At 41.6% G+C, this 24,048-nt stretch overlaps 1 protein-coding gene across 10 annotated transcripts in view; it reads left to right on the top strand.

Annotated features, from left to right (window-relative positions):
- Positions 1-19,100, top strand: part of LOC110441720 (FMRFamide receptor-like) — a 100,360-nt gene extending 81,260 nt beyond the window's left edge. For 5 of the 10 annotated variants that reach the window (XM_021484946.1, XM_021484947.1, XM_021484944.1 and 2 more), the window contains one exon: positions 17,097-19,100. In XM_021484946.1, the coding sequence (XP_021340621.1) occupies positions 17,214-18,371 (1,158 nt within the window). In that variant the 5' untranslated portion in view covers positions 17,097-17,213 and the 3' untranslated portion in view covers positions 18,372-19,100. Of the gene's footprint in view, positions 1-7,588; positions 8,092-15,148; positions 15,239-16,446; positions 16,547-16,572; positions 16,593-16,632; positions 16,813-17,096 lie in introns of those variants that run through there. The other 5 variants (XM_021484951.1, XM_021484949.1, XM_021484948.1 and 2 more) reach the window with 5 other exon arrangements.
- The last annotated feature ends 4,948 nt before the right edge of the window (positions 19,101-24,048 follow it).

Genomic DNA, 24,048 nt, shown 5'->3' with positions numbered 1-24,048 from the left:
CCCCCTCCCCCCTCGTCACGCCCCGCCCCTTCCAGTCTCACAGCCCGTCCCTCGCGCACCTCACTCGAATAATATGCACATTATCTATGCTTCGAAAGTACAATGTGATGTCTCGATATTACAATGAGGGACTAAACACCTGTACGTTTCTTACTGTAATTAGTATTGTAAAACAAAGCAAAGAAGTACACTCCGATGTTAAAGGTTACTTAAATCAGAACAACAATATGTATAGTTGATGTATCTATGTACGTGTGTATAAATGCGATTCTGATATATGATTATTGTAATAATTACTGTATTGAACTATAGACACGTCTGTGACAGGCCCATCCAGGCCCAACCGCTAACCGTTATATCTCTCACGACCCCTTCTCTACCCGTCAAAATGAAATGACTGTATTCCGCTCGGCTTCCGAAAATAGTCTTGACAAATTGAACGAGATAAAACTTTAATTAATGACCGATAAACTTAGCTTGGAGTGACGAATGTAAGTTTTACAACGGACAAATGAAACACGATATTATCAGTAAGCATACACATGAATGTTGGAAGGCATACTAAGTACCCGGGAGTGATAGGTAATGTTTAACTATTCCGTGTGCTTTTGAAGTCACACAATTTAAATTTAGTCATTGAGCGAAAGAGTAGTTTTAGTATGAACACGCGAAAAGGCTACAGGCGGCTGTCCCGTACTAAACGCCATCCCGTACTAAACGCAAAGCGCGTACTGACGGTGTCCCGAACTAAACGCGAGACACGTACATTGTATACAGACAACTGTCTCCTGTTCATGTGTCCCGTATAGATCACTGTGTCCCGTACAGACAACCGTGTCCCGTACACATGGCTATGTCCCGTACAGACGGCTGTGTCCCGTACAGACACATGTGTCCCGTATAGATCACTGTGTCACGTACAGACGACTGTGTCACGTACAAATGGCTATGTCCCGTACAGACGACTATATCACGTATAGACGACTGTGTCACGTACAAATGGCTATATCCCGTACAGACGTCTGTATCACGTACAGACGACAGTGTCACGTACAGACGACTATGTCACGTGCAGACGACTGTGTCACGTACATATGACTATGTCCCGTACAGACGACTATGTTCCGTACAGACGACTGTGTCACGTACAGACGACTATGTCATGTACAGACGACTATGTCCCGTACAGACGACTATGTCCCGTACAGACGACTATGTCACGTACAGACGACTGTGTCACGTGCAGACGACTGTGTCCCGTACAGATGGCTATGTCCCGTACAGACGACTATATCACGTATAGACGACTGTGTCACGTACAGACGACAGTGTCACGTACAGACGACTGTGTCACGTGCAGACGACTGTGTCACGTACATATGGCTATGTCCCGTACAGACGACTATGTTCCGTACAGACGACTGTGTCACGTACAGACGACTATGTCACGTACAGACGACTATGTCCCGTACACACGACTATGTCCCGTACAGACGACTGTGTCACGTACAGACGATTTTGTCACGTACAGACGACTGTGTCACGTACAAATGGCTATGTCCCGTACAGACGACTATATCACGTATAGACGACTGTGTCACGTACATATGGCTATGTCCCGTACAGACGACTATGTTCCGTACAGACGACTGTGTCACGTACAGACGACTGTGTCACGTTCAAATGGCTGTGTCCCGTACAGACGACTATGTCCCGTACAGACGACTATGTCCCGTATAGACGACTATGCCCCGTACAGACGACTGTGTCACGTACAGACGACTGTGTCAGGTTCAAATGGCTATGTCCCGTACAGACGACTATGTCACGTGCAGTCGACTGTCTCACGTACAAATGGCTATGTCCCGTATAGACGACTATGTCCCGTACAGACGACTGTGTCACGTACAGACGACTATGTCATGTACAGACGACTATGTCCCATACACACGACTATGTCCCGTACAGACGACTATGTCCCGTACAGACGACTATGTCACGTACAGACGACTATGTCATGTACAGACCACTATGTCCCCTACACACGACTATGTCCCGTACACACGACTATGTCCCGTACAGACGACTGTGCCACGTACAGACGACTATGTCCCGTGCAGACGACTGTGTCACGTATAGACGACTGTGTCACGTACAGAAGACTATGTCCCGTACAGACGACTGTGTCACGTACAGACGACTGTGTCACGTTCAAATGACTGTGTCCCGTTCAGACGACTATGTCCCGTATAGACGACTATGCCCCGTACAGACGACTGTGTCACGTACAGACGACTGTGTCAGGTTCAAATGGCTATGTCCCGTACAGACGACTATGTCACGTGCAGTCGACTGTCTCACGTACAAATGGCTATGTCCCGTACAGACGACTATGTCCCGTATAGACGACTATGTCCCGTACAGACGACTTTGTCCCGTACAGACGACTGTGTCACGTACAGACGACTATGTTTCGTATAGACGACTGTGTCACGTACAGAAGACTATGTCCCGTACAGACGACTGTGTCACGTACATGTATAGACGACTATGTTACGTACAGACGACTGTGTCACGTACAGACGACTGTGTCACGTACAGACGACTATGTCACGTACAGACGACTGTGTCACGTACAGACGACTATGTCACGTACTGAGTCACGTACAGACGACTATGTCACGTACAGACGACTGTGTCACGTACAGACGACTATGTCACGTACAGACGACTGTGTCACGTACAGACGACTATGTCACGTACAGACGACTAACTATGTCACGTACAGACGAACGGGTATCATTTGTCTTATCTGGGTTTGATATGGAATTACCGAATGTATCAGCCAGTCGGATTGTTGCAAAACTAATCACACACAATGTGCACGTTTAACGTTACAGCTTCTAGCCTTCCTTACAGCACTTCGATTTTCAAAAAGTGGACAAGATGACGGCCGTCGTTTTTTAGCAAGTAGATGCATTAGCAACAGTGTTCAGGAGCGATTTATTATCCACAACGGGATACTTTAATGATGTGGAAATTGGGTAATTTTGAGGCTCATATTTCTATGTCGCTCGGCGGGCTAGACTTAAAAACTGATACGTTTCTGTTTGTTGTTTATGACGTGATAGAGACGTCAACATGGAAGTCTGGACTGAAAAGCCATATATTCTGTCTGGACTGAAAAGCCATATATTCTGTCTGGACTGAAACGCTGTGTATTCTGTCTGGTTTCTTTCTTTCTTGCATTTATTGGTCCAGTCATAGGGCCCCGGGGTTTGGAACCCCCGAGGTTCCTCACAATGCATATAACTGTATTTTGAATCAATGAAAAATTATCACAGATAGTACATGCTTTTGAAATATAGATTTATCACTTGACTTAGTTGTTTTAAGTAATATCAGAACAATTAACACTATACAAATCGCGACCTTTTTTTTTCTTTTGTGACTCCAGCCAGCTGACAAGTCGGTTAACAGTAGTTTAACAATACGCGTCTGATACTCACAGTTGGTAATCCGCGCCTTTTTTCTGACAAATTACGCCTATGTACGTCTACACTGACAAATCACGGCAATGTCTACACTGACAAATCAAGCCAATGTCTACACTGACAAATCACGGTAATGTCTACACTGACAAATCACGGCAATGTCTACACTGACAAATCACGTCAATGTCTACACTGAAAAATTACGTCAATGTCTACACTGACAAATCAAGCCATTGTTTACACTGACAAATCAAGCCAATGTCTACACTGACAAATTACGGCAATGTCTACACTGACAAATCACGGCAATGTCTACACTGACAAATCAAGCCAATGTCTACACTGACAAATCAAGCCAATGTCTACACTGAAAAATAACAGCAATGTCTACACTGACAAATCACGGTAATGTCTACAATGACAAATCACGGCAATTTCTACACTGACAAATCACGTCAATGTCTACACTGACAAATCAAGCCATTGTTTACACTGACAAATCAAGCCAATGTCTACACTGACAAATCAAGCCAATGTCTACACTGAAAAATAACAGCAATGTCTACACTGACAAATCACGGCAATTTCTACACTGACAAATCACGTCAATGTCTACAGTGACAAATCAAGCCAATGTCTACACTGACAAACCAAGCCAATGTCTACACTGACAAATCACGGGAATGTCTACACTGACAAATCAAGCCAATGTCTACCCTGACAAATCAAGCCAATGTCTACACTGAAAAATAACAGCAATGTCTACACTGACAAATCACGGCAATTTCTACACTGACAAATCACGTCAATGTCTACACTGAAAAATCAAGCCAATGTCTACACTGACAAATCAAGGCAATGTCTACACTGACAAATCACGTCAATGTCTACACTGAAAAATCAAGCCAATGTCTACACTGACAAATCAACCCAATGTCTACACTGAAAAATAACAGCAATGTCTACACTGACAAATCACGGCAATGGCTACACTGACAAATCACGGCAATGTCTACCCTGACAAATCACGTCAATGTCTACACTGACAAATCACGGCAATGGCTACACTGACAAATCACGGCAATGTCTACACGGACAAACCACGTCAATGTCTACACTGAAAAATAAAGCCAATGTCTACACTGACAAATCACGGCAATGACTACACTGACAAATCACGGCAATGTCAACTCTGACAAATCACGGCAATGTCTACAATGACAAATCACGGCAATTTCTACACTGAAAAATCACGGCAATGTCTACACTGACAAATTACGGCAATGTCTACACTGACAAATCACGTCAATGTCTACACTGACAAATCACGGCAATGGCTACACTGACAAATCACGGCAATGTCTACCCTGACAAATCGCGGCAATGTCTACACTGACAAATCACGCCAATGTCTACACTGAAAAATAACAGCAATGTCTACACTGACAAATCACGGCAATGTCTACACTGACAAATCACGTCGATGTCTACACGACAAATCAAGTCTCTGTCTACACTGACAAATCAGACCTTGTTTCAGGAAAATGTGCGCCCGCTATCTATTAAAAGACATTTCTAGCAGTGCTGACAACACAGTATTACACAGATTACCCATGTATTTGATAAAAGAAAACACTTACCGTCTGTATTGACAGAACACAAGATATATTATTGCCATTATCAATATTGTGAATTGATTGTTGTTTTCAAAAGAAATATTCCATAAATCGGAATGAGATTTATCAGTTTGGCTATATATATATTCTATAAGAATCACATGTTGCCATTTATTTCACAAATTGTGGCTGTTGAAAATAACGAAAAAAAATCAAAAAAAATCGCAGGGGTCGAACCCAGGACATTTATATTGCCAATCCCTAAACTAACCAATTTGCCTTACAGGAATCATGTTAGCGTATATAGCATGAAAATGAGTGTCCAGTGTATGGACCGCAAGGCATATGAAACACAAGAGAAGTTACTCTAAACCAGAAAAAAATCCTTCTTATTGTTCAATCTTCTATATATAGAACGGAGAATAAAAAACACATTCTGAGCGGAACTCTTCTTTGCGTTTATAACTGATACAATGGTACCCTTTACCTTAAGATTGACTGACAAGTCCCCCTAACTATAAATAATGCCCGGAATCGAACACCAGTCCCTTCCCGTCCCTGACCACCCAGTTGATAAGTTGACTTTATCCCGGTATCTTTGCACCACGCTATCACATAACTCGCACTATTGAAGGAGAGAAGATACCCAGCGGTACACAGACTGACAAATAAATGGAGATATGCCTATCTACAGTATCATGTTGATCTTTCGGATAGTCATCATACCACAGGACAGGTTTAGGCAATACAGGCGCGTGCCGCCTCCTCTGTATACTGATAACGACTTCTTACCGATCTTATCGTTAAGATAATACAAACAGCTATCCTTAAACAGATAACTTTAAAAAGAATGAAAATGTCGAAAACGTTATAGGCACGTAATATTCAGGAGTTTATTTTCATTAGTTGTAAATACTTGAGGGCGGTCCGTATGTCCAGGGAAGCGTTAACAGCTACAGACGAGGTCGTGCTGCCGCCTGGCGGTGTATCCGGACCTGTCAGCGGCCGTACCGGACCAAAGACTTATGGATCGATATCAATTATGTGACCAGCTGACGGAGCTTTAGCCAGTATCAGTATCACATGATTGTATCAAACTAAACCTATCTTGTAAGCATTTAAAATCTTGGCACGTCAATAAATACTCCTCCGTGGCACGTGGTATACTAAATATGAACATGTGGTCTACGTGAAACTACGCAGACCACTCAAGGCTTCCGCTATGTCCTTTTACTATGGTACAGAAACGGCATTTCCTCATCAATAACGCCAACCAAATAATGCCGTATCTTCTACAAACATCGAAAGGAATTGTTCATAAAACAACGATCAACTGGTCATTATGGAGTGCCAGGTTTTAGGCGAAGACTTGCTGCTCGAACCAATCAGACTTCAGGACGTTGTCGGTGCTCAAGATTGTTTTATATCATATATAGAGTGTAGCGTTCGTCACTTATCGGTACATATAGCTAGGTGGTGTGTCCCTTAAGTTACTTAACTTTCACATCAAGACTTCTACATTCTACAATACACGTATTCTGATACCATACAAGTAACACATGGGATCCTAATGTACCTTACGCTCGTGGGTTTCCCGCTGCCTTCTGTACATAGCACGCTTTAATTCGTAAACTGGATATTGGTCTGTTTCAATGGTCACAATTTTCTGTTCTCGTCGTATTGGTTGGTCCCTGGGTCTTGTCAATGCCAGCGAAGGTCCAACTATCAGCAAGTGATCCGCCCTCATACGTATGTCCCCGAGTATTCTGCATGAATATGGCAGCTATGCCCCACCCTTGCCCAGAGTTTTCTCTTGAATACTAGAAAGTACTCCACTCTCATCCATTGGTTCTCAGGCCTCGCCAAAGTCAGCGAATGCCTACCATCGTCAAGTGTTCTCTGGTGCTTTGGTGCCGGGCCTTGTCAAATGTACCAGGTGTTCCGATTTTCTCATCACACAGGGCATATGACGACTATATTTGTCATTTTAAGAACCAATGATGCTTTCAGTCCTGGCCGGTCGTGCATTCTAGAGCGTTTGGCAGCGTTTTAACCTCAGTATTTTATTAGGTGCTTGATTGACTTCCGGCGTAGGGGCAAACTATCACGTCAGATCTCTAAACATATGGAAAATATTGATATTGTTTATTGTATGGTACCCCATTGTGGAAGTTTCGATTGCCCGCGTCAAAGTTAGGATCATCAGTATACTTGAATGTCAAAAATAGTTAAATAAAAAGTAGTTGTAGATATCATATATTTTCGAAGAGTTGCCATATTCTTTTCGTGACGTTGGTCCCGTATTTACATGGGACAGCCCGAACCCCTGGCCACACATACATACCTGCTGAGGTAAGACCCTACCTTCCGCACTTACCCCAACGCATCCGTCACGTTCCTGTTCTGTAAAGATCCTGTGGAGACCAAAACACGCCGTGCATTTGTGCTACTGTCAACACAGGAACAAAGCGGGCCAGAACAACGATTGAATGACGGGGTAGTTTGTCATTTACAGCCAAATGGTGACATTTATTTTTCGGATTTGGAGTAAGTCGATACTCTTGTTGATATGCTTCCATTGGTCGATAAGGAAGACTTTGAGTGATTACAGTTACAACGGCCAGTCGACCGCACCGCTCCCACACTCCAACGTCAATACCTTCCATGCAATAATTGAGTTTTGACGTCTGTTTAATGCTTTTTTCGGCGGCAGGCATATTATTTTTGGCAGAGATGTCGAACTTCGTTAAACATTTATACATGTGACATATGCCGGTAGAGCATTTTGATTTTCTGATGTTTGAAAGAAAACCTAAGTTAGACGTCTGTTCTTGTGTACGGAATAGAAACGGCCTCGTAGATAGTGGATCCGGACAGCGTCTACCCCTGACACGCCTCCAGGAGAGGTATATCGCTCTGTGGTTTCCGGATTCTATTTTGATTTGTCTGGCTCGTCCAGGATTACACACGGACCTAGTTGGGTAATGATTGTAAAGAGTAATCCCACAGAAACTGTAAATGCTGTTATCTGAATTAACTTCAAATTGAATTTAGCTTCTATGATATATGATTATTTTTACTCATAGTTACACATTATGTATACGTTTGAGTTTGGACATTCGCCAATATAGATAATATTTGTATTAGTGTATTAATTATTAGACTTTCAGTGAGCTCAGAAATTCGTTCAGTCTTTTCTGGAAGCAATTATATGCGCTCCTCGACCCGTTAGTACGTAGTCATAAACCACAGCCATAATTGTGCAGGTTTCTTTTGGCGTAACAGGTACATACTCCAGGTGGGGCTGACTACTGAGCCGTCTGTCTATCGCTATATATCCGTGGGAATCAAATGAGAACCACAAGAATATGTTTTTAATCACCATACTTTAGTGTATTATGAATGTGGATGCATGTCTCGACATCCATGCGAAAATACAGTGGACGATAGTGACATAGACTTTTGCATACAAAGAGGCATTGGACTGTACTGACGAAGACGTTCACATCAGTTTCTTATCAAAATACAGTGGACGGTACCGACAACAACGTTCACCAGAATACGATGTACGGTAGAGACATCAGTTTGTAAAAGGCAGTTGCTTCTGAAACATTTCGCACACTGCACAGTATAAACTTGCATTGAGTAGCCCAGATGTGTATTTAGAACTTGTTGTGAATTTATACTCATTGAGACTGTGCTCATTTACCTTATTCCAGGTAAATTCGAGACATATTTTTTTTTCGGATGCTAACGAAAATCTGGGACCGTATTGAAATCTGAAACCATTCTCATGCACAGCACGGATTCTGTGCTCAGACCAACTTGCTTGAAACTTGCTTCAATCATGTGACACAGCCAAAAGATCATGTTAATATTGAATACAGATCCTGGGCTCAATCAGTCTTAGTTCTATTTGTATGCTAGCAATAATAAGGAGTCGAGCTCCATCAGTTTTGTTCGTCAGTTGGAACATATAGAGACCTGGGAACCATTAGTTCCAGTTCTGTGTGTCGATTGACTCGAGCTTCATACAGTTGTGGGATCGCACAACGTTACACGATGTGCGATGTGCGCACGATGTGTGCACGGTGTGTGAACGATGTGTGCACGATATGCGAACGATAACAAATTGGGCGATCATATCTTGCGCACATTTGTGTACACGATGGAGGAACGTTGTGCGATAACAATCGTGGTTGGTGTAAATTGAGGAATGCCTTAACAATATGTACGGTTTCGTGTTAACATATAAACCTTGATTTTTACGTATGTTTCTATATTCTACCTACACCTATAAACTTATCTTTATATCTATACATTCTTAAATTTAGAAATTGTGTTTTTGGTATTTTTTAAACGACCTTAACCGACACCTGTGAAATCACAATACAGTCCCGTATACATGTACCTGGACGGTAGTTTTCCCCCGCCCGGGGCGCTTACGTATTTCGTCGGGTAGGGCCAGGGGTGTGAAAACACAGGTGAGGGGGTGCTATAGGCAAACCGAATGCAAATAACAAATACTAAACGTCCAGCTGTGTTTTCATTACGATCATACGGTATCATCAGGTCAAACCCCGGTAACTCATCAAATTGTTATTTACATGTTCTGTTACCTTGGTGCGAAACCCATTCTAACGGTCACTGTAATGCTGTGTTGCACGCATTGTAAAACTGAACATAATCTTCATTACAGTGATGAGACATTACAATAATACATACAGTTTTCATTTTTGCATAGGAGCTTTCCGTATTTTTTTCATTCCGTAATATTGATCTACAAATTGTACCCAATCGCACAGTTGTGCGGAGAGAAGCGCACAACGGGGCGAACGATTGTTAAATCGCACAGTTGTGCGCACCATGTGTGGACGATGTGCGGACGGTGTGTGAACGATTTATGCACGGTGTGCGCACGCTGAACCTTTAGTTTAGTTTAATTTTATTGAATGAAGCATATAATAAAACAGTTATGGGCTTTTGTGCTGGTAAATATGATGTGATATGAACCTGAAAAAGTGATATTGACCTCGGCTTTGCCTCTGTTACTCTTTCAGGTTCATATCACATCTTTTTCACCAGCACAAAAGTCCATAATTGTATAATGTAAACTTTTACAGAAACACAAGAGCTTTACATGTATGTAACAAAACTTGTGAAAGTATCCCAGGGTCCCATGCTTGTGTACAAATGTCGCTAGCACTGTGACTCCGAGGACAGTGCCAGTTGTGTCCCAGTTTTATCTCGTTCGGTGCGCTTTAGGATAGTTTAAAATAGTTATTGTGCATGGCAATTTCACATTTCATTGACATAAAATGGTAGAGTATAATGACCTGCCAGAGATACAAACATCCTACTGTCGTTTGTAGAACAGGTTCCTGACATTGGCAATGTAATGCACTCAACTATCTCGGCTTGGCATATCCCTGAGACAGATGTAGATTTACAGGTTTGGCTACCACGGATCGCGTAAATGGTTTTCAAGGTTTGCAGTGAAATTTGATTTTAACGGTGATCATTAACTCGACATTTCTAACTGTAGGAGAATGATAAGAATCGAGGGGCTTATATGTAAGAAGTGTCATGCCTCCTAGGTACCCTTTTGTGAGCGGGTGGAGGTCAGGAAGGGGCTGGCACTGACACAAGACATATACATTAAAATTTTATTTTTAAAATGTTATCAGGGATTCGTTGATATTAACTCCTATGTACGCATACATGAATCACGCCTCAGGGTTCTGTACAGAGATGTGTGGGTTTCCTGTCAGGGTTCTGTACAGAGATGTGTGGGTTTCCTGTCAGGGTTCTGTACAGTGATGTGTGGGTTTCCTGTCAGGGTTCTATAAAGAGATGTGTTTCCGTCCAGGTTCCATACAGAGATATGTGGGTTTCCTGTCGGGGTTATGTACAGAAATGTGTTTCCGTCCAGGTTCTATACAGAGATATGTGGGTTTCCTGTCAGGGTTATGTACAGAAATGTGTTTCCTGTCAGGGTTATGTACAGAGATGTGTGGGTTTCCTGTCGTGGTTCTGTACAGAGATGTGTTTCCGTCCAGGTTCTGTACAGAGATGTGTAGGTTTCCTGTCAGGGTTCTGTACAGAGATGTGTGGGTTTCCTGTCAGGGTTCTGTACAGTGATGTTTGGATTTCCTGTCAGAGTTCTGTACAGAGATGTGTGGGTTTCCTGTCAGGGTTCTGTACAGTGATGTTTGGATTTCCTGTCAGAGTTCTGTACAGAGATGTGTGGGTTTCCTGTCAGGTTTCTGTACAGTGATGTGTGGGTTTCCTGTCAGGGTTCTGTACACAGATGTGTGGGTTTCCTGTCAGGGTTCTGTACAGTGATGTTTGGATTTCCTGTCAGAGTTCTGTACAGAGATGTGTGGGTTTCCTGTCAGGGTTCTGTACAGAGATGTGTAGGTTTCCTGTCAGGGTTCTATAAAGAGATGTGTTTCCGTCCAGGTTCCATACAGAGATATGTGGGTTTCCTGTCGGGGTTATGTACAGAGGTGTGTTTCCGTCCAGGTTCTGTACAGAGATGTGTGGGTTTCCTGTCAGGTTTCTGTACAGTGATGTGTGGGTTTCCTGTCAGGGTTCTGTACACAGATGTGTGGGTTTCCTGTCAGGGTTCTGTACAGTGATGTTTGGATTTCCTGTCAGAGTTCTGTACAGAGATGTGTGGGTTTCCTGTCAGGGTTCTGTACACAGATGTGTGGGTTTCCTGTCAGGGTTCTGTACAGTGATGTTTGGATTTCCTGTCAGAGTTCTGTACAGAGATGTGTGGGTTTCCTGTCGGGGTTATGTACAGAGGTGTGTTTCCGTCCAGGTTCTGTACAGAGATGTGTTTCCGTCCAGGTTCTGTACAGAGATGTGTGGGTTTCCTGTCAGTGTGCTGTACAGAGATGTGTGGGTTTCCTGTCGGTGTTATGTACAGAAATGTGTTTCCGTCCAGGTTCTGTACAGAGATGTGTGGGTTTCCTGTCAGGGTTCTGTACAGAGATGTGTGGGTTTCCTGTCAGGGTTCTGTACAGGGATGTGTGGGTTTCCTGTCAGGTTTCTGTACAGAGATGTGTGGGTTTCCTGTAAGGGTTCTGTACAGAGATGTGTGGGTTTTCTGTCAGGGTTCTGTACAGAGATGTGTGGGGTTCCTGTCAGGGTTCTGTACAGAGATGTGTGGGTTTCCTGTCAGGTTTCTGTACAGTGATGTGTGGGTTTCCTGTCAGGGTTCTGTACAGAGATGTTTGGATTTCTTGTCAGGGTTCTGTACAGAGATGTGTGGATTTCTTGTCAGGGTTCTGTACAGAGATATGTGAGTTTTCTGTCAGGGTTCTGTACAGAGATGTTTGGGTTTTCTGTCAGGGTTCTGTACTCGGAGATTTGTAGGTTTCCTGTTAGGTTCCTGTTCAGAGATGTGAGGGTTTCCTTCCGCTAGGCCTTTCTGCCTTCTGGGGTTTTTGTATATCATTACTTTTGTCACACTTTTATCTGAAATCCAAAATAAATCCTTTCCATTTTAAGTATTTATTATTGGATATAGAAAAGAAAAAACTATTTTCACATTCCATAAAAAACTTCTTTGTGTTTAAAATATGTTCAAAATAATAACGCCTCAGTTTTCTATTTGGTCTTGGGTTATTTTAACAGAAAAACAATTGAAAATAACGTTATCTTAAGTTGATAAATTAAATGATACGTGGAAACGCCATCTTGGACATATTTCTGTCCCATCACGGTAGTTTGAGATTGCCATTACATACAACTTGGAACTTTTTAAATTAGGATTAGGAAATTATGGAACAGAAATCACTCATGTGCGAGCTGAGATTCCCTTGTATATAGAGATTCTATAAGTTCAGGATTCCGACAAGGAGTACATTGTATGTCTCCCCTCAGGAATGGTGGTGTAGGTGTGTCAGTGATAGAGATTATTGTGAGGAATGTGCGAGTTTTCGGGGTCCAAATCTGGTGTGTCCGGGTCTTCCTTGAGGTTAGAATTTGGGATGCGTAGGTTCCTCCCGGGGTTCGAATCTTGGATGTGTTGGTCACTCCTGGGGTTCGAATATAGGATGTGTGGGTTTTCCAAGAGTATCGGATCATTTATATGTTATACATTATACGCAGAATCGGATGATTGTATGCCGGATGAGGCATGTGTGAGGCGATGCTAAGGATCGCATTAGGAATATATGGGCCGATAATTAGGGTCAGATCTCATGTAGAGATCAGCCGTATGAGGTAGGCCGTCATTCTGACACTATACTAGAGATAGGGTGACAGCAGGACGCCGTGTCTGGCGTTAGATTGTACAGGTGAAGTGTCACTTTCCCGATCAGATACAAAACTAAACAGTTACCCCCACTACCGATACGTGTTTCTGGATCGGTCTAAAATTTATCTGCAGTTTACACTTGTTTAAGAGTTCACTTGTTGGTTTACGGGGTGCAGGATACACGTGTTTTTATGTGTACATAGGGCTGACAAACCGCATGTCGAGTACATTTACACGAGTCGACCTTTTTTTTTCGTGACTAAATGTACGTACATAATATGACGCAATGACGATCATGGCGTGTGTATCCATGTGCCATGTATTATGCTGTACGTCCAGGGTACACAGTGCTAATGTACACATTTGCCTTCAGGACATGCTGTATTTTTCTTACACAGCCTATCAGTATACACGTATGCATCACACTAGGGGAGGAATGCAAGCTGATATATAGACACCTTATCTTGCACATCACATACTCATGGTCAACGTGTCCATATGCTTCTTGATGGTCCTTTTTTCCCTAAATTGTTGAAAGTTTGGACATCATCAATTAATTTTCTAAATCTTAATACTGTCAACCACCTTTTTGTAATAAATGACTAGTTCCTTACGAACTCTAATACTGAAACTCACTATACGGTCCTAATTAAATACATAGACTATACCATATTTATGTGTTCCTCTGACATTTCAGTTTGTATGAGTCCATTGCGCGTATGAATACATTTTACGAGGGCTTAGCCCTAGCGAATTGTGTCCTTTCGCATTAGCAACGAATACAATCCGAGATGTCAGAGGAGCACATTTGAGGTGTTCCTTTATAACATGTGCATTTGATTGCTACCCGGAAAATCTAACCAAACAACAAAGGCGGACAGGGTGACGTGGGGGACGGAATAATGAGGCCACGTTTGATATCTGTTACAGTGTGAGAGATCTAACATTTATCCCACCCTTCACAGGTGTGTCTCCCGTTTTAGCCAGGAAATATCAGCTTGTCACCCCCTAGCATGTGTTCGATTGTGACGTCATTAAAATGCGTCATCGGTAATTGTGACGTCATCAAAAGTGAATGACGATAGGCATACCCCACACGAGTTTTTGTTTACAAACATGACAGACTACTGTCGGTGGAGCTGTGACTGGAAAAATAAGATGGGAGAAAAATAAGCATACCCTACCTTGAGGGTGTAACAGAGAAATCTCCAACCCTCGGAGTGATTTTTTGGTTGTCTAACCCTCGGCAGAGCCTCGGGTTAGACAACCAAAAACCATCACCCCTCGGGTTGGAAATTTCTCTGTCACACCCTCAAGGTAGGGGAAGATTCTATCAGTCACTGGTTAACATGTAATCAATGAGTCCATCTCTGCCCAACCGCTGTACATATGCTCCGCACTCAGGTACATAATTTGGATTCGATAAACATGGCATCCCTCGGGTTTTCATGACCCAAATTCTGTAACCTCGGTTGAAACATTTTCATCTAACAGAGTCTGCAGTTTTTCCTGTACATACTATTTTTTTAACGTCCTAGAATTTAGATATACTATACCCTTCTCTGGGTACGAGAGAGAGAGCATCTTAACGTTTAGATAAACTCTGCAATGACCACAGATACAGGGTGACTTTGTCCCAGCCTGTTTTATACAGTTCATACTGGCTCACTTTGTCGCTGCCGAAAAATGAAACACGTATGCTCACTTTTTTTTTATCTAACAGCTAAGGTAGAAACATGTTCACATATACATGTACATGCTTAATCAGTTGCTATTCACACTATAGATAACACATAACGTACTTGACTAACTGTCTGATATGGAATCGGAGCAGGAAGTAAAACAGCACTAAATTCGGGGTATGTACGTACGTTAATTGTCAAGAGTTTGATCACGTTCACAATGTTTTTGACACAAATACAGTCATGACGCTATATTTTACGAACCTGTTTAATTTCTAACCAGCTGTACAGTTCGCATGCCCCTGTGCTAGTGTACATATTTATCTGATACATGTGACGTCAGTGGGATTTTTTTGCGTTAATGGTGAATTTGGGGGCAGGGCCAGCCATGCATTTCACTACTGGTCTTTGGTATAACACGACTCATGATACATAATCAAAATATTTACACAAATACACAAAGCAGAACAATTTCGTATATATTGTTGAAACTACGTGGTGAGATCACCTGCCGCTGTCAACACCTCAATTAGGCTAGCGTTTAGGTCAGCTCTGATAGTTATTATCATGGTCCGAAATGGAAGCGGACCAGCCGGGGGGCTGTCACGACACCCAGTATTGTTTACAGTAGATTATGTAACACGCGGATATGTGTGCTTGCTTAGCAACGAATCTCCTTAAAATAAATCGGAACGCAACAAGACTTTCGAAAAAATGTTGGCCAATTTGGATAAAACGCATTCCACACATATTGGACTGGGTAACTCAACCGTTTTGTTTTCAAACTTTGCATATGAAAGTGCACGTTGATAGCCGATTCTTAATTGAGGTCTTCAAGGATCATTAAGGTAATAATTAATTGAGTGTTTCGAACCGCTCCATCTCTCTACATAGTGGTGTAAAAACAGATATAGAAGTAGTGGCTTGGGCACTCAAATCCACTTACCAAAGAAACAACTGTCTACATTGCATCATATGTCGACTTTCCGAAACAGATGCTGCCTTCCGCCGACTCACTTGTCTGTCTAATATATAAGCCAGAGCCGGCTGAGCAGCGTTCCGGATGGTCTGTCGCCCGTTATTGATGCTGAGCTTATTACAATGATGGCTAACCAGATTTGTGGGGTCTATACAATTCAATCGTTTTGACACCATTGGTCTCGATCTAGTTTACTCAAGCCGTCGTAACATTGTGTATTGGGTTAAGACTATAGCCGCTTCATTGGGTCCATTATACTGATGCTGAAACACATTCGCACCTTATGTGGTGTAATAATAGTACTGTGAAGAGTTGATTACATTCCGATGTGTTTTATGTATTAGAAATATAAACTAATCGGCTATAACTCGTTCTGTCATGCGCTGTACGTAGTTTAAGTTTTTATCAGATAAGGATATATTTACTTATAGGTCACTGAACTACTTAAATTTTCCATGTGAGACTGTGTCAGCCCTTAAGAGACAGCAGATGCGCTACTTATCCAGGTAGGTGCTAGTCGTGGGCATACATATGGTACGGTGGCTGTAATAGGTACGGTTCTGAAATATTGTCGCAACTCATTCGCACTCACGTATACTATCTATGGCGCCTTTTGAAGTAGACATTACCTCGTCCAGGTGGCGCGTGGAACGCTGGGGCCCAGTTGCTTGACCACTGCGCTGTACTCACCGACTCCGATTTTACATTTACCTCCATCTGTAATCACGAATGGGCGATGCAATTTTAATCTATTTCTGTAAAGCATGTGTTGGTAAGTGTTGGTTTTATGTCTGAAAAAGATGACTGGCAGTGTTGATGTAGTGTGAGAGATGAGTGTCCAGGCGCGCTGATCAGTTACTAATCCACGGGCGGTAATTACATGCCAATAGGTCCGAGCGATTAGCAGCCAGATTGATGTAGTAAAGCCTCCGGTAACGATACATTAGCCTCTAGTGGCGATATATATATAGTATTACAAACGAGCGAGGTCGCTACATGTCTTGCATGTCTTTCTATATCAAAAATTCCTTAAGAAGTACTCTTTTCTATTTTCAGACAATCACCTGCATGGATATCAACCTTTCTACTCCTGAACTGAAAACTCTACCCAACACCTGACAGTGAGGCGTAACGCGATCATTCCCTTCAGTAAGTGTGTAACGCGGCCTGACCATGGGTGTGAGCGAAACAAACTTTGCTCTGAACTTGTCGTACGGAGGTAAATACATCCAGGACACGGGTAATAGTACGGATCAGCTGGACGCCTTCTACATGCAATACGTGTGTAACGGCATCGCCCTTCCCATCATCTCCGTGCTGGGCGTCATCGGAAACATTCTCACTATGATGGTACTTTGGCGCAAGGAGATGCAGTCCACTACCATCCTGTTCTTGTGTGCGCTTGTGGTGACAGACACAGGTATCATTATTGTGGCATGTGTGGCGCTCACACCGTACTCCATATCGCTGTTTCATCCCGAGCTGTGGTACTATAAGGATGTTATTTACCCTAACCTTTACACAGCAGTCTTCTTCCTCATCATGAGTATCCAGCAATGCAACGTTTGGATCACGGTTTCTGTGTCGGTAGAACGCTACATCGCCATTTGCCACCCTTTCCGCGCCCAAAAAATCTGCACGCGCAAAAAGACATACATCACCCTCATGGTCATTACAGTCATCTCCGTCGCCTACAACATTCCGCGACTGTTCGCTACCATGGCCCGGACGCCCTGCACGGACCCCGGGCAAGAGGTCCCAGCTGACCACGACTGTTTCCTGCTCCTTACAACGGAGTTTGGCGAAAACTTTTTCTACACAAAAATGTACTCGGTGTGGATGTACGCAAGTATTATCTACATCATACCGCTGAGTGTGTTAACAGTGCTAAACATCCTCATCATCATGGAACTGATGCGGATGCGTGCACGGCGAGCAGGAATGAACATTCAGGACGACCAGGAGGCCAACCTTAGCCTCGTTCTCGTGTTGATTGTTGTTGTGTTCATCTTGTGCCAAACACCAGGTCTGTTTGCCCAGTTCGACTTCCTGTTTAATACTGTTACGATGATCAAGTGGCTGGCTGTGAGTAACATCCTTTTTGTAGCTAATTCATCTGTTAACTTTTTAATCTATACACTTGTTGGTCAAAAATTCCGCAGAGTGTTATTGGGAGTTCTCAAGAACTTGTTCGGGAGGAAGATTCTGTCGGACGTTTCTCGGAATTCATCTAGACAGTCAAATGGCCTAGAGCTAAACCACAGACAATATGCTCCCGTCAACTCGGAAACGCATGTGGAAAATGTGGAGAAAGTCCGACTGAACGAGTGACAGGTAGCAAACGATTCGATTGAAAGAATAAGCAATAAATATGGATCGTGTTATGTTACCATTGTGCTGATTGCCAGTCGTCTTTATGACGAGGATTTTCGATACCATGATGTTCTGGACCAGTTTTTGAGTTGTTGTCGCGTAACATTTAAATGCACATCTCTTGCAGTTCTAAAAAACAAGTGCCCCTCTGAAGCTGGGCATGTCGCATTTGGGTCGGAAATAAATATTTGCCCTTTGGTGGATATTAGTCTCGTGAGGCTTACGTGAATATGGATGTGACGTGGTGTATACAGGGACCAGGCCCTGACCGTTGATTATTGGTCCGGTGACGATGTGACGTGGTGTAAACAGGGACCAGGCCCTGACCGTTGATTATTGGCCCGGTGACGATGCAGTCTCCATTCATGTCCTGTATCGTTAACATTGCCTCCATTTTTATTTCTATATGTCTCGGTGATTGACACCGTACGTCCAACCAGGAACGTCTTGTGATTTTTGCCCATGTCCTTACACTGTCACTACAGTGAAATGCCATGAATCATTCTGGGAAATGTTAAAAATGTTTAAGTCGATCGGTGATTGATGGGCGTGCCGACGTTAGAGGCGTTGTGACGTGTACAGCGACTTTTGGACTACGTAAACTTATGTTAGACAGATTTTGTGATAACGTTGTTGTGTTATATATTTATTATTGAATTATGAGTTTAGAAATATATCAAAAAACGAGATTATATTGTTAGTGACATTTTTATTGAAATATTGCAATGTGATATGACATGTGAGTGGTATTTATTTAGACAGTTGTAAAAAAATATATGGCCTATATTTGTGTAGTTACATTCCGTCGGTGTCGTGGAGGCGCACGATACCAGGTAGCCTGGTGACGGAGTTGTGCGCGTGATCCAATCAGCCGGTGACGAACTGACGCACATACCACCTGACCAGTTCTCTTGGTGTGGAGGAACGCACATGACAGGTTGCTTGGTGATGCGCATGACCATTCATCAAACTCAAACCCAAACCCAGTGATCGGACTATGTCGATAGGTATATGTCAATGTAGAAACCGGGCGCCGTACAAAACTAATCGCCAGATTTAAGTTTAAGTAATATTTGTACTCGCTTTTGTTGATATTTTCTCAATAATTCAAGGAAAATACTGTATATCAAACTGCTGCCAAATATTGCAATATAAGGGTACATCTCAGTAGAATCATTTCAACAAGGCACTCGAACGTTAGGTAATTTCAATTAATTAATTAATTAATTCTAAACGACTAATTGCACAGTAAGCACTTTTTGAGAACCACATCGGCCGAAACAAGCTAATATCTCTGCTCTGTTATCACACGTTACCTGCATACGAAACGAGAGTACATTCATACGCCATACTTGAGACGCTCAAGACGGCAAGTTGGATATTATAGGTTAAGGTTGGAAATCAATGAGGTAGGCTAGTTAGACCATGTGTGAATTAGATTCGGTATGCGTATACATTACTTGTCATACATTTCGGTGTGTGTACAATACCCGTCATACCTTTCGGTGTGTATGTACATTACATGTCATACATTTCGGTATGTGTGTACAATAACTGTCATACCTTTTGGTATGTGTGTACATTACCTGTCATACATTTCGGTGTGTATGTACATTACCTGTTTTACATTTCGGTGTGTATGTACAATACCTTTCATACATTTCGGTATGTATGTACAATACCCGTCATACATTTCGGTATGTATGTACAATACCTGTCATACATTTCGGTATGTATGTACAATACGTTTCATACATTTCGGTTTGTATGTACAATACCTTTCATACATTTCGGTGTGTATGTAAATTACCTGTCGTACTTTTAGGTATGTGTGTACATTTACCTGTCATCCATTTCGGTGTGTATGTACAATACCTTTCATAAATTTCGGTATGTATGTACAATACCACTCATACATTTCGGTATGTATGTACGATACCCGTCATACATTTCGGTATGTGTGTACAATACCCGTCATACATTTCAGTGTGTATGTAAATTACCTGTCGTACTTTTAGGTATGTGTGTACATTTACCTGTCATCCATTTCGGTGTGTATGTACAATACCTTTCATACATTTCGGGGTGTATGTACATTACCTGTCATAATACATTTCGGTATGTATGTACAATACCTGTCATACATTTCGGTGTGTATATACATTACCTGTCATACATTCTGTTTTTATATATACATTACCTTTCATACATTTCGGAGTGTATGTACATTACCTGTCATAATACATTTCGGTATGTATGTACAATACCACTCATACATTTCGGTATGTATGTAAAATACCCGTCATACATTTCGGTGTGTATGTAAATTACCTGTCGTACTTTTCGGTATGTGTGTACATTTACCTGTCATACATTTCGGTGTGTATGTACAATACCTGTCATACATTTCGGTGTGTATGTACAATACCCGTCATACATTTCGGTGTGTCTTTACATTACCGGTCGTATATTTCGATGTGTATGTACAATACCCGTCATACATTTCGGTGTGTATGGACAATACACCAATCATACATTTCGGTGTGTATGTACATAACCTGTCGTATATTTTGGTGTGTATCTTCAATATCTTTCATACACTTCGGTATGTATGTACAATACCACTCATACATTTCGGTATGTATGTAAAATACCCGTCATACATTTCGGTATGTGTGTACAATACCCGTCATACATTTCAGTGTGTATGTAAATTACCTGTCGTACTTTTCGGTATGTGTGTACATTTACCTGTCATACATTTCAGTGTGTATGTACATTACCTGTAATATATTTCGGTGTGTATGTACAATACCCGTCATACATTTCGGTGTGTATGTACAATACCTGTCATACATTTCGGTATGTATGTACAATACCTTTCATACATTTCGGTGTGTATGTACATTCCCTGTCATACATTTCGATATGTAAGTATAATACCTGCCATACATTTCGGTAGGTATGTATAATACCTGTCATACATTTCGGTATGTATGTACAATACCTGTCATACATTTCGGTGTGTATGTACATTACCTGTCATACATTTCGGTGTGTATGTACATTACCTGTCGTATATCTTGGTGTGTATGTACATTAACTGTCATACATTTCGGTATGTATGTACATTACCTGTCATACATTTCGGTGTGTATGTACATTACCTGTTTTACATTTCGGTGTGTATGTACAATACCTTTCATACATTTCGGTATGTATGTACAATACCCGTCATACATTTCGGTGTGTATGTACATTACCTGTCGTATATTTCGGCATGTATGTACAATACCTGTCGTTTATCTTGGTGTGTATGTACATTACCTGTCATACATTTCGGTGTGTATGTACAATACCTTTCATACATTTCGGTGTGTGTACAATACCTGTCATACATTTCGGTGTGTATGTACAATACCTTTCATACATTTCGGTGTGTATGTACAATACCTTTCATACATTTAGGTGTGTGTACAATACCTGTCATGCATTTCGGTATGTATGTACAATACCTGTCATACATTTCGTTATGTATGTACAATACCCGTCATGCATTTCGGTGTGTGTGTACAATACTCGTCATGCATTTCGGTTTGTGTGTAAATTACCTGCCGTACTTTTCGTTATGTGTGTACATTTACCTGTCATACATTTCGGTGTGTATATACATTACCTGTCATACATTCGGTGTGTATATATAATACCCGGCATACATTTTTTGGTATGTCATGATCAATACCCGTCATACATTTCGGCATGTGTGTACATAACCTGTCGTACATTTCGATATTTATATAGATTATTTATCAAACACGTTGGAACAGTTTGTAGATTATTTGCATTACACGTCAGAGTGTATGTAGATTACCCTATTATATTTATAAGATAGCGGCATGAATAAAGATTACACACAATATATGTAGTTTTCTTTGCATACATGTCTATGTCGATACACACAATGTATGTAATTGTCTGGTCATACGTGTCAATATATACCTGCCATAGATGTCGGTACCTGTGCCGGTGAAAGCTGAGGATTTGGGCAGGAATGTTGACCCTGTATCATTTAGAGTGACTCTGTTTACCCGTGTCCTTACATGCCGGGTTACAGATTGTAGGTAGATGTATCTTTATCATTGTTGTTTATCAAGTATCTGTGATAGAATGTGACCGTGTATCTAGTGATGTATAGTAAGCAGTGAGTGAGTGCGTGTTATTTTCTCTCTTGTTCACATCCCATCATTGTAATGGTTCATACTAATACAATCACACAACCTTTACTTAATACAAGCCGTTTGACACGGAAACAAACAGGTCGTTATGGTTTAATGAAGGGAGGTAACTCCCGTTCCCTACACGGACCAACTGTAACTGATCTATACGTGTCCGCCACATTTAACACTTTTATCTTTCTCATCTCCTATATGTTATGCATTGTAATGGTAACTTTGTCTGAGGAATATATATCATCTGCTGTAAATGTAGCGGCTGACCAAGGTATCGATAAGGCTCTACTGCATGACAAATGACATAATTTATAGTTTAATCTTTTTCGAATCACGTTCATGCAATGTTACATTCTAAAGTTTTAAACCTGAATTAGGTTGCATCTGGATTTTATCTACTTCATCGTAAGAATTTGCGATCAGTAATCGGATATCTGGGGCGGTAGCATTGACGTGCAAACTAATTACCTTCCTGTCGAAAGCTTCAATAATGGTCGTCTGCAGATTGAGTGACGTCAGATAGGACCCCCGCATGAGTACACCACTCCATCAGTATGCCTATCGCCTCCATTTATGGAGAGTTCCAGCTCACTGGTCGTATTGTCTTACATGTGGTAATGAAAGCGGATGCAGAAATGATAAGATGTCAAGCAAGAGGATTAATGGAGTGGAGATATAACTTGATTGTCTGGTCCACAACAAATATACCTCCAACCAACCGCATTTGATAATTATTTATACTGTAACATATATAAATGACGTTAGGACACAACGTCAATCACATTATGTATACAACTAAGCATCTTAAAAATAATATTGTTTATAAGTCTGGTACCAGTATACTGGGGGAGCAGCATTACTAGGTCTCGCGTGATGGATGACCACACATGTGTCGCCCAAACAGTAAATGTATGTCTACTTGTCACATATGCAAAAGTGCTATTTTTATATAAATAAAGACGAGCAGGTCTGACTGTGCATATTGGTGTCCTAGTGTTTTATCGATATTGAAAACGCTTCTTAAAACATGACTTGCACTCTTGTATATGCCTGTTTCAGTGTAACACAACACACAACAGTTCTTTATACTACGTGAAGTCAAAAAGGACGCTCTTACATGTTGATAATAAACTCCAAATATTCAAAGTAAGACATTCCGCTCACTAACATCCCATGAAGTATGACTGCCACACTGATAATCTCTGGAGGAAAATAAACCTCCAATGTCGGACACTGAAGATCTCTGTAGAAAATATACATTACCATCCTGTATGATTGTACAAAATATACCACCACAGTAACATATACGAAATTGTACAAAATATACCACCACAGTAACATATACGAAATTGTACAAAATATACCACCACAGTAACATATACGAAATTGTACAAAATATACCACCA

This window comes from Mizuhopecten yessoensis, unplaced genomic scaffold (genome assembly GCF_002113885.1).
Source record: "Mizuhopecten yessoensis strain PY_sf001 unplaced genomic scaffold, ASM211388v2 scaffold716107, whole genome shotgun sequence".
Taxonomy (NCBI): domain Eukaryota; kingdom Metazoa; phylum Mollusca; class Bivalvia; order Pectinida; family Pectinidae; genus Mizuhopecten; species Mizuhopecten yessoensis.
This window is presented reverse-complemented; position numbering and strand designations above follow the sequence as displayed.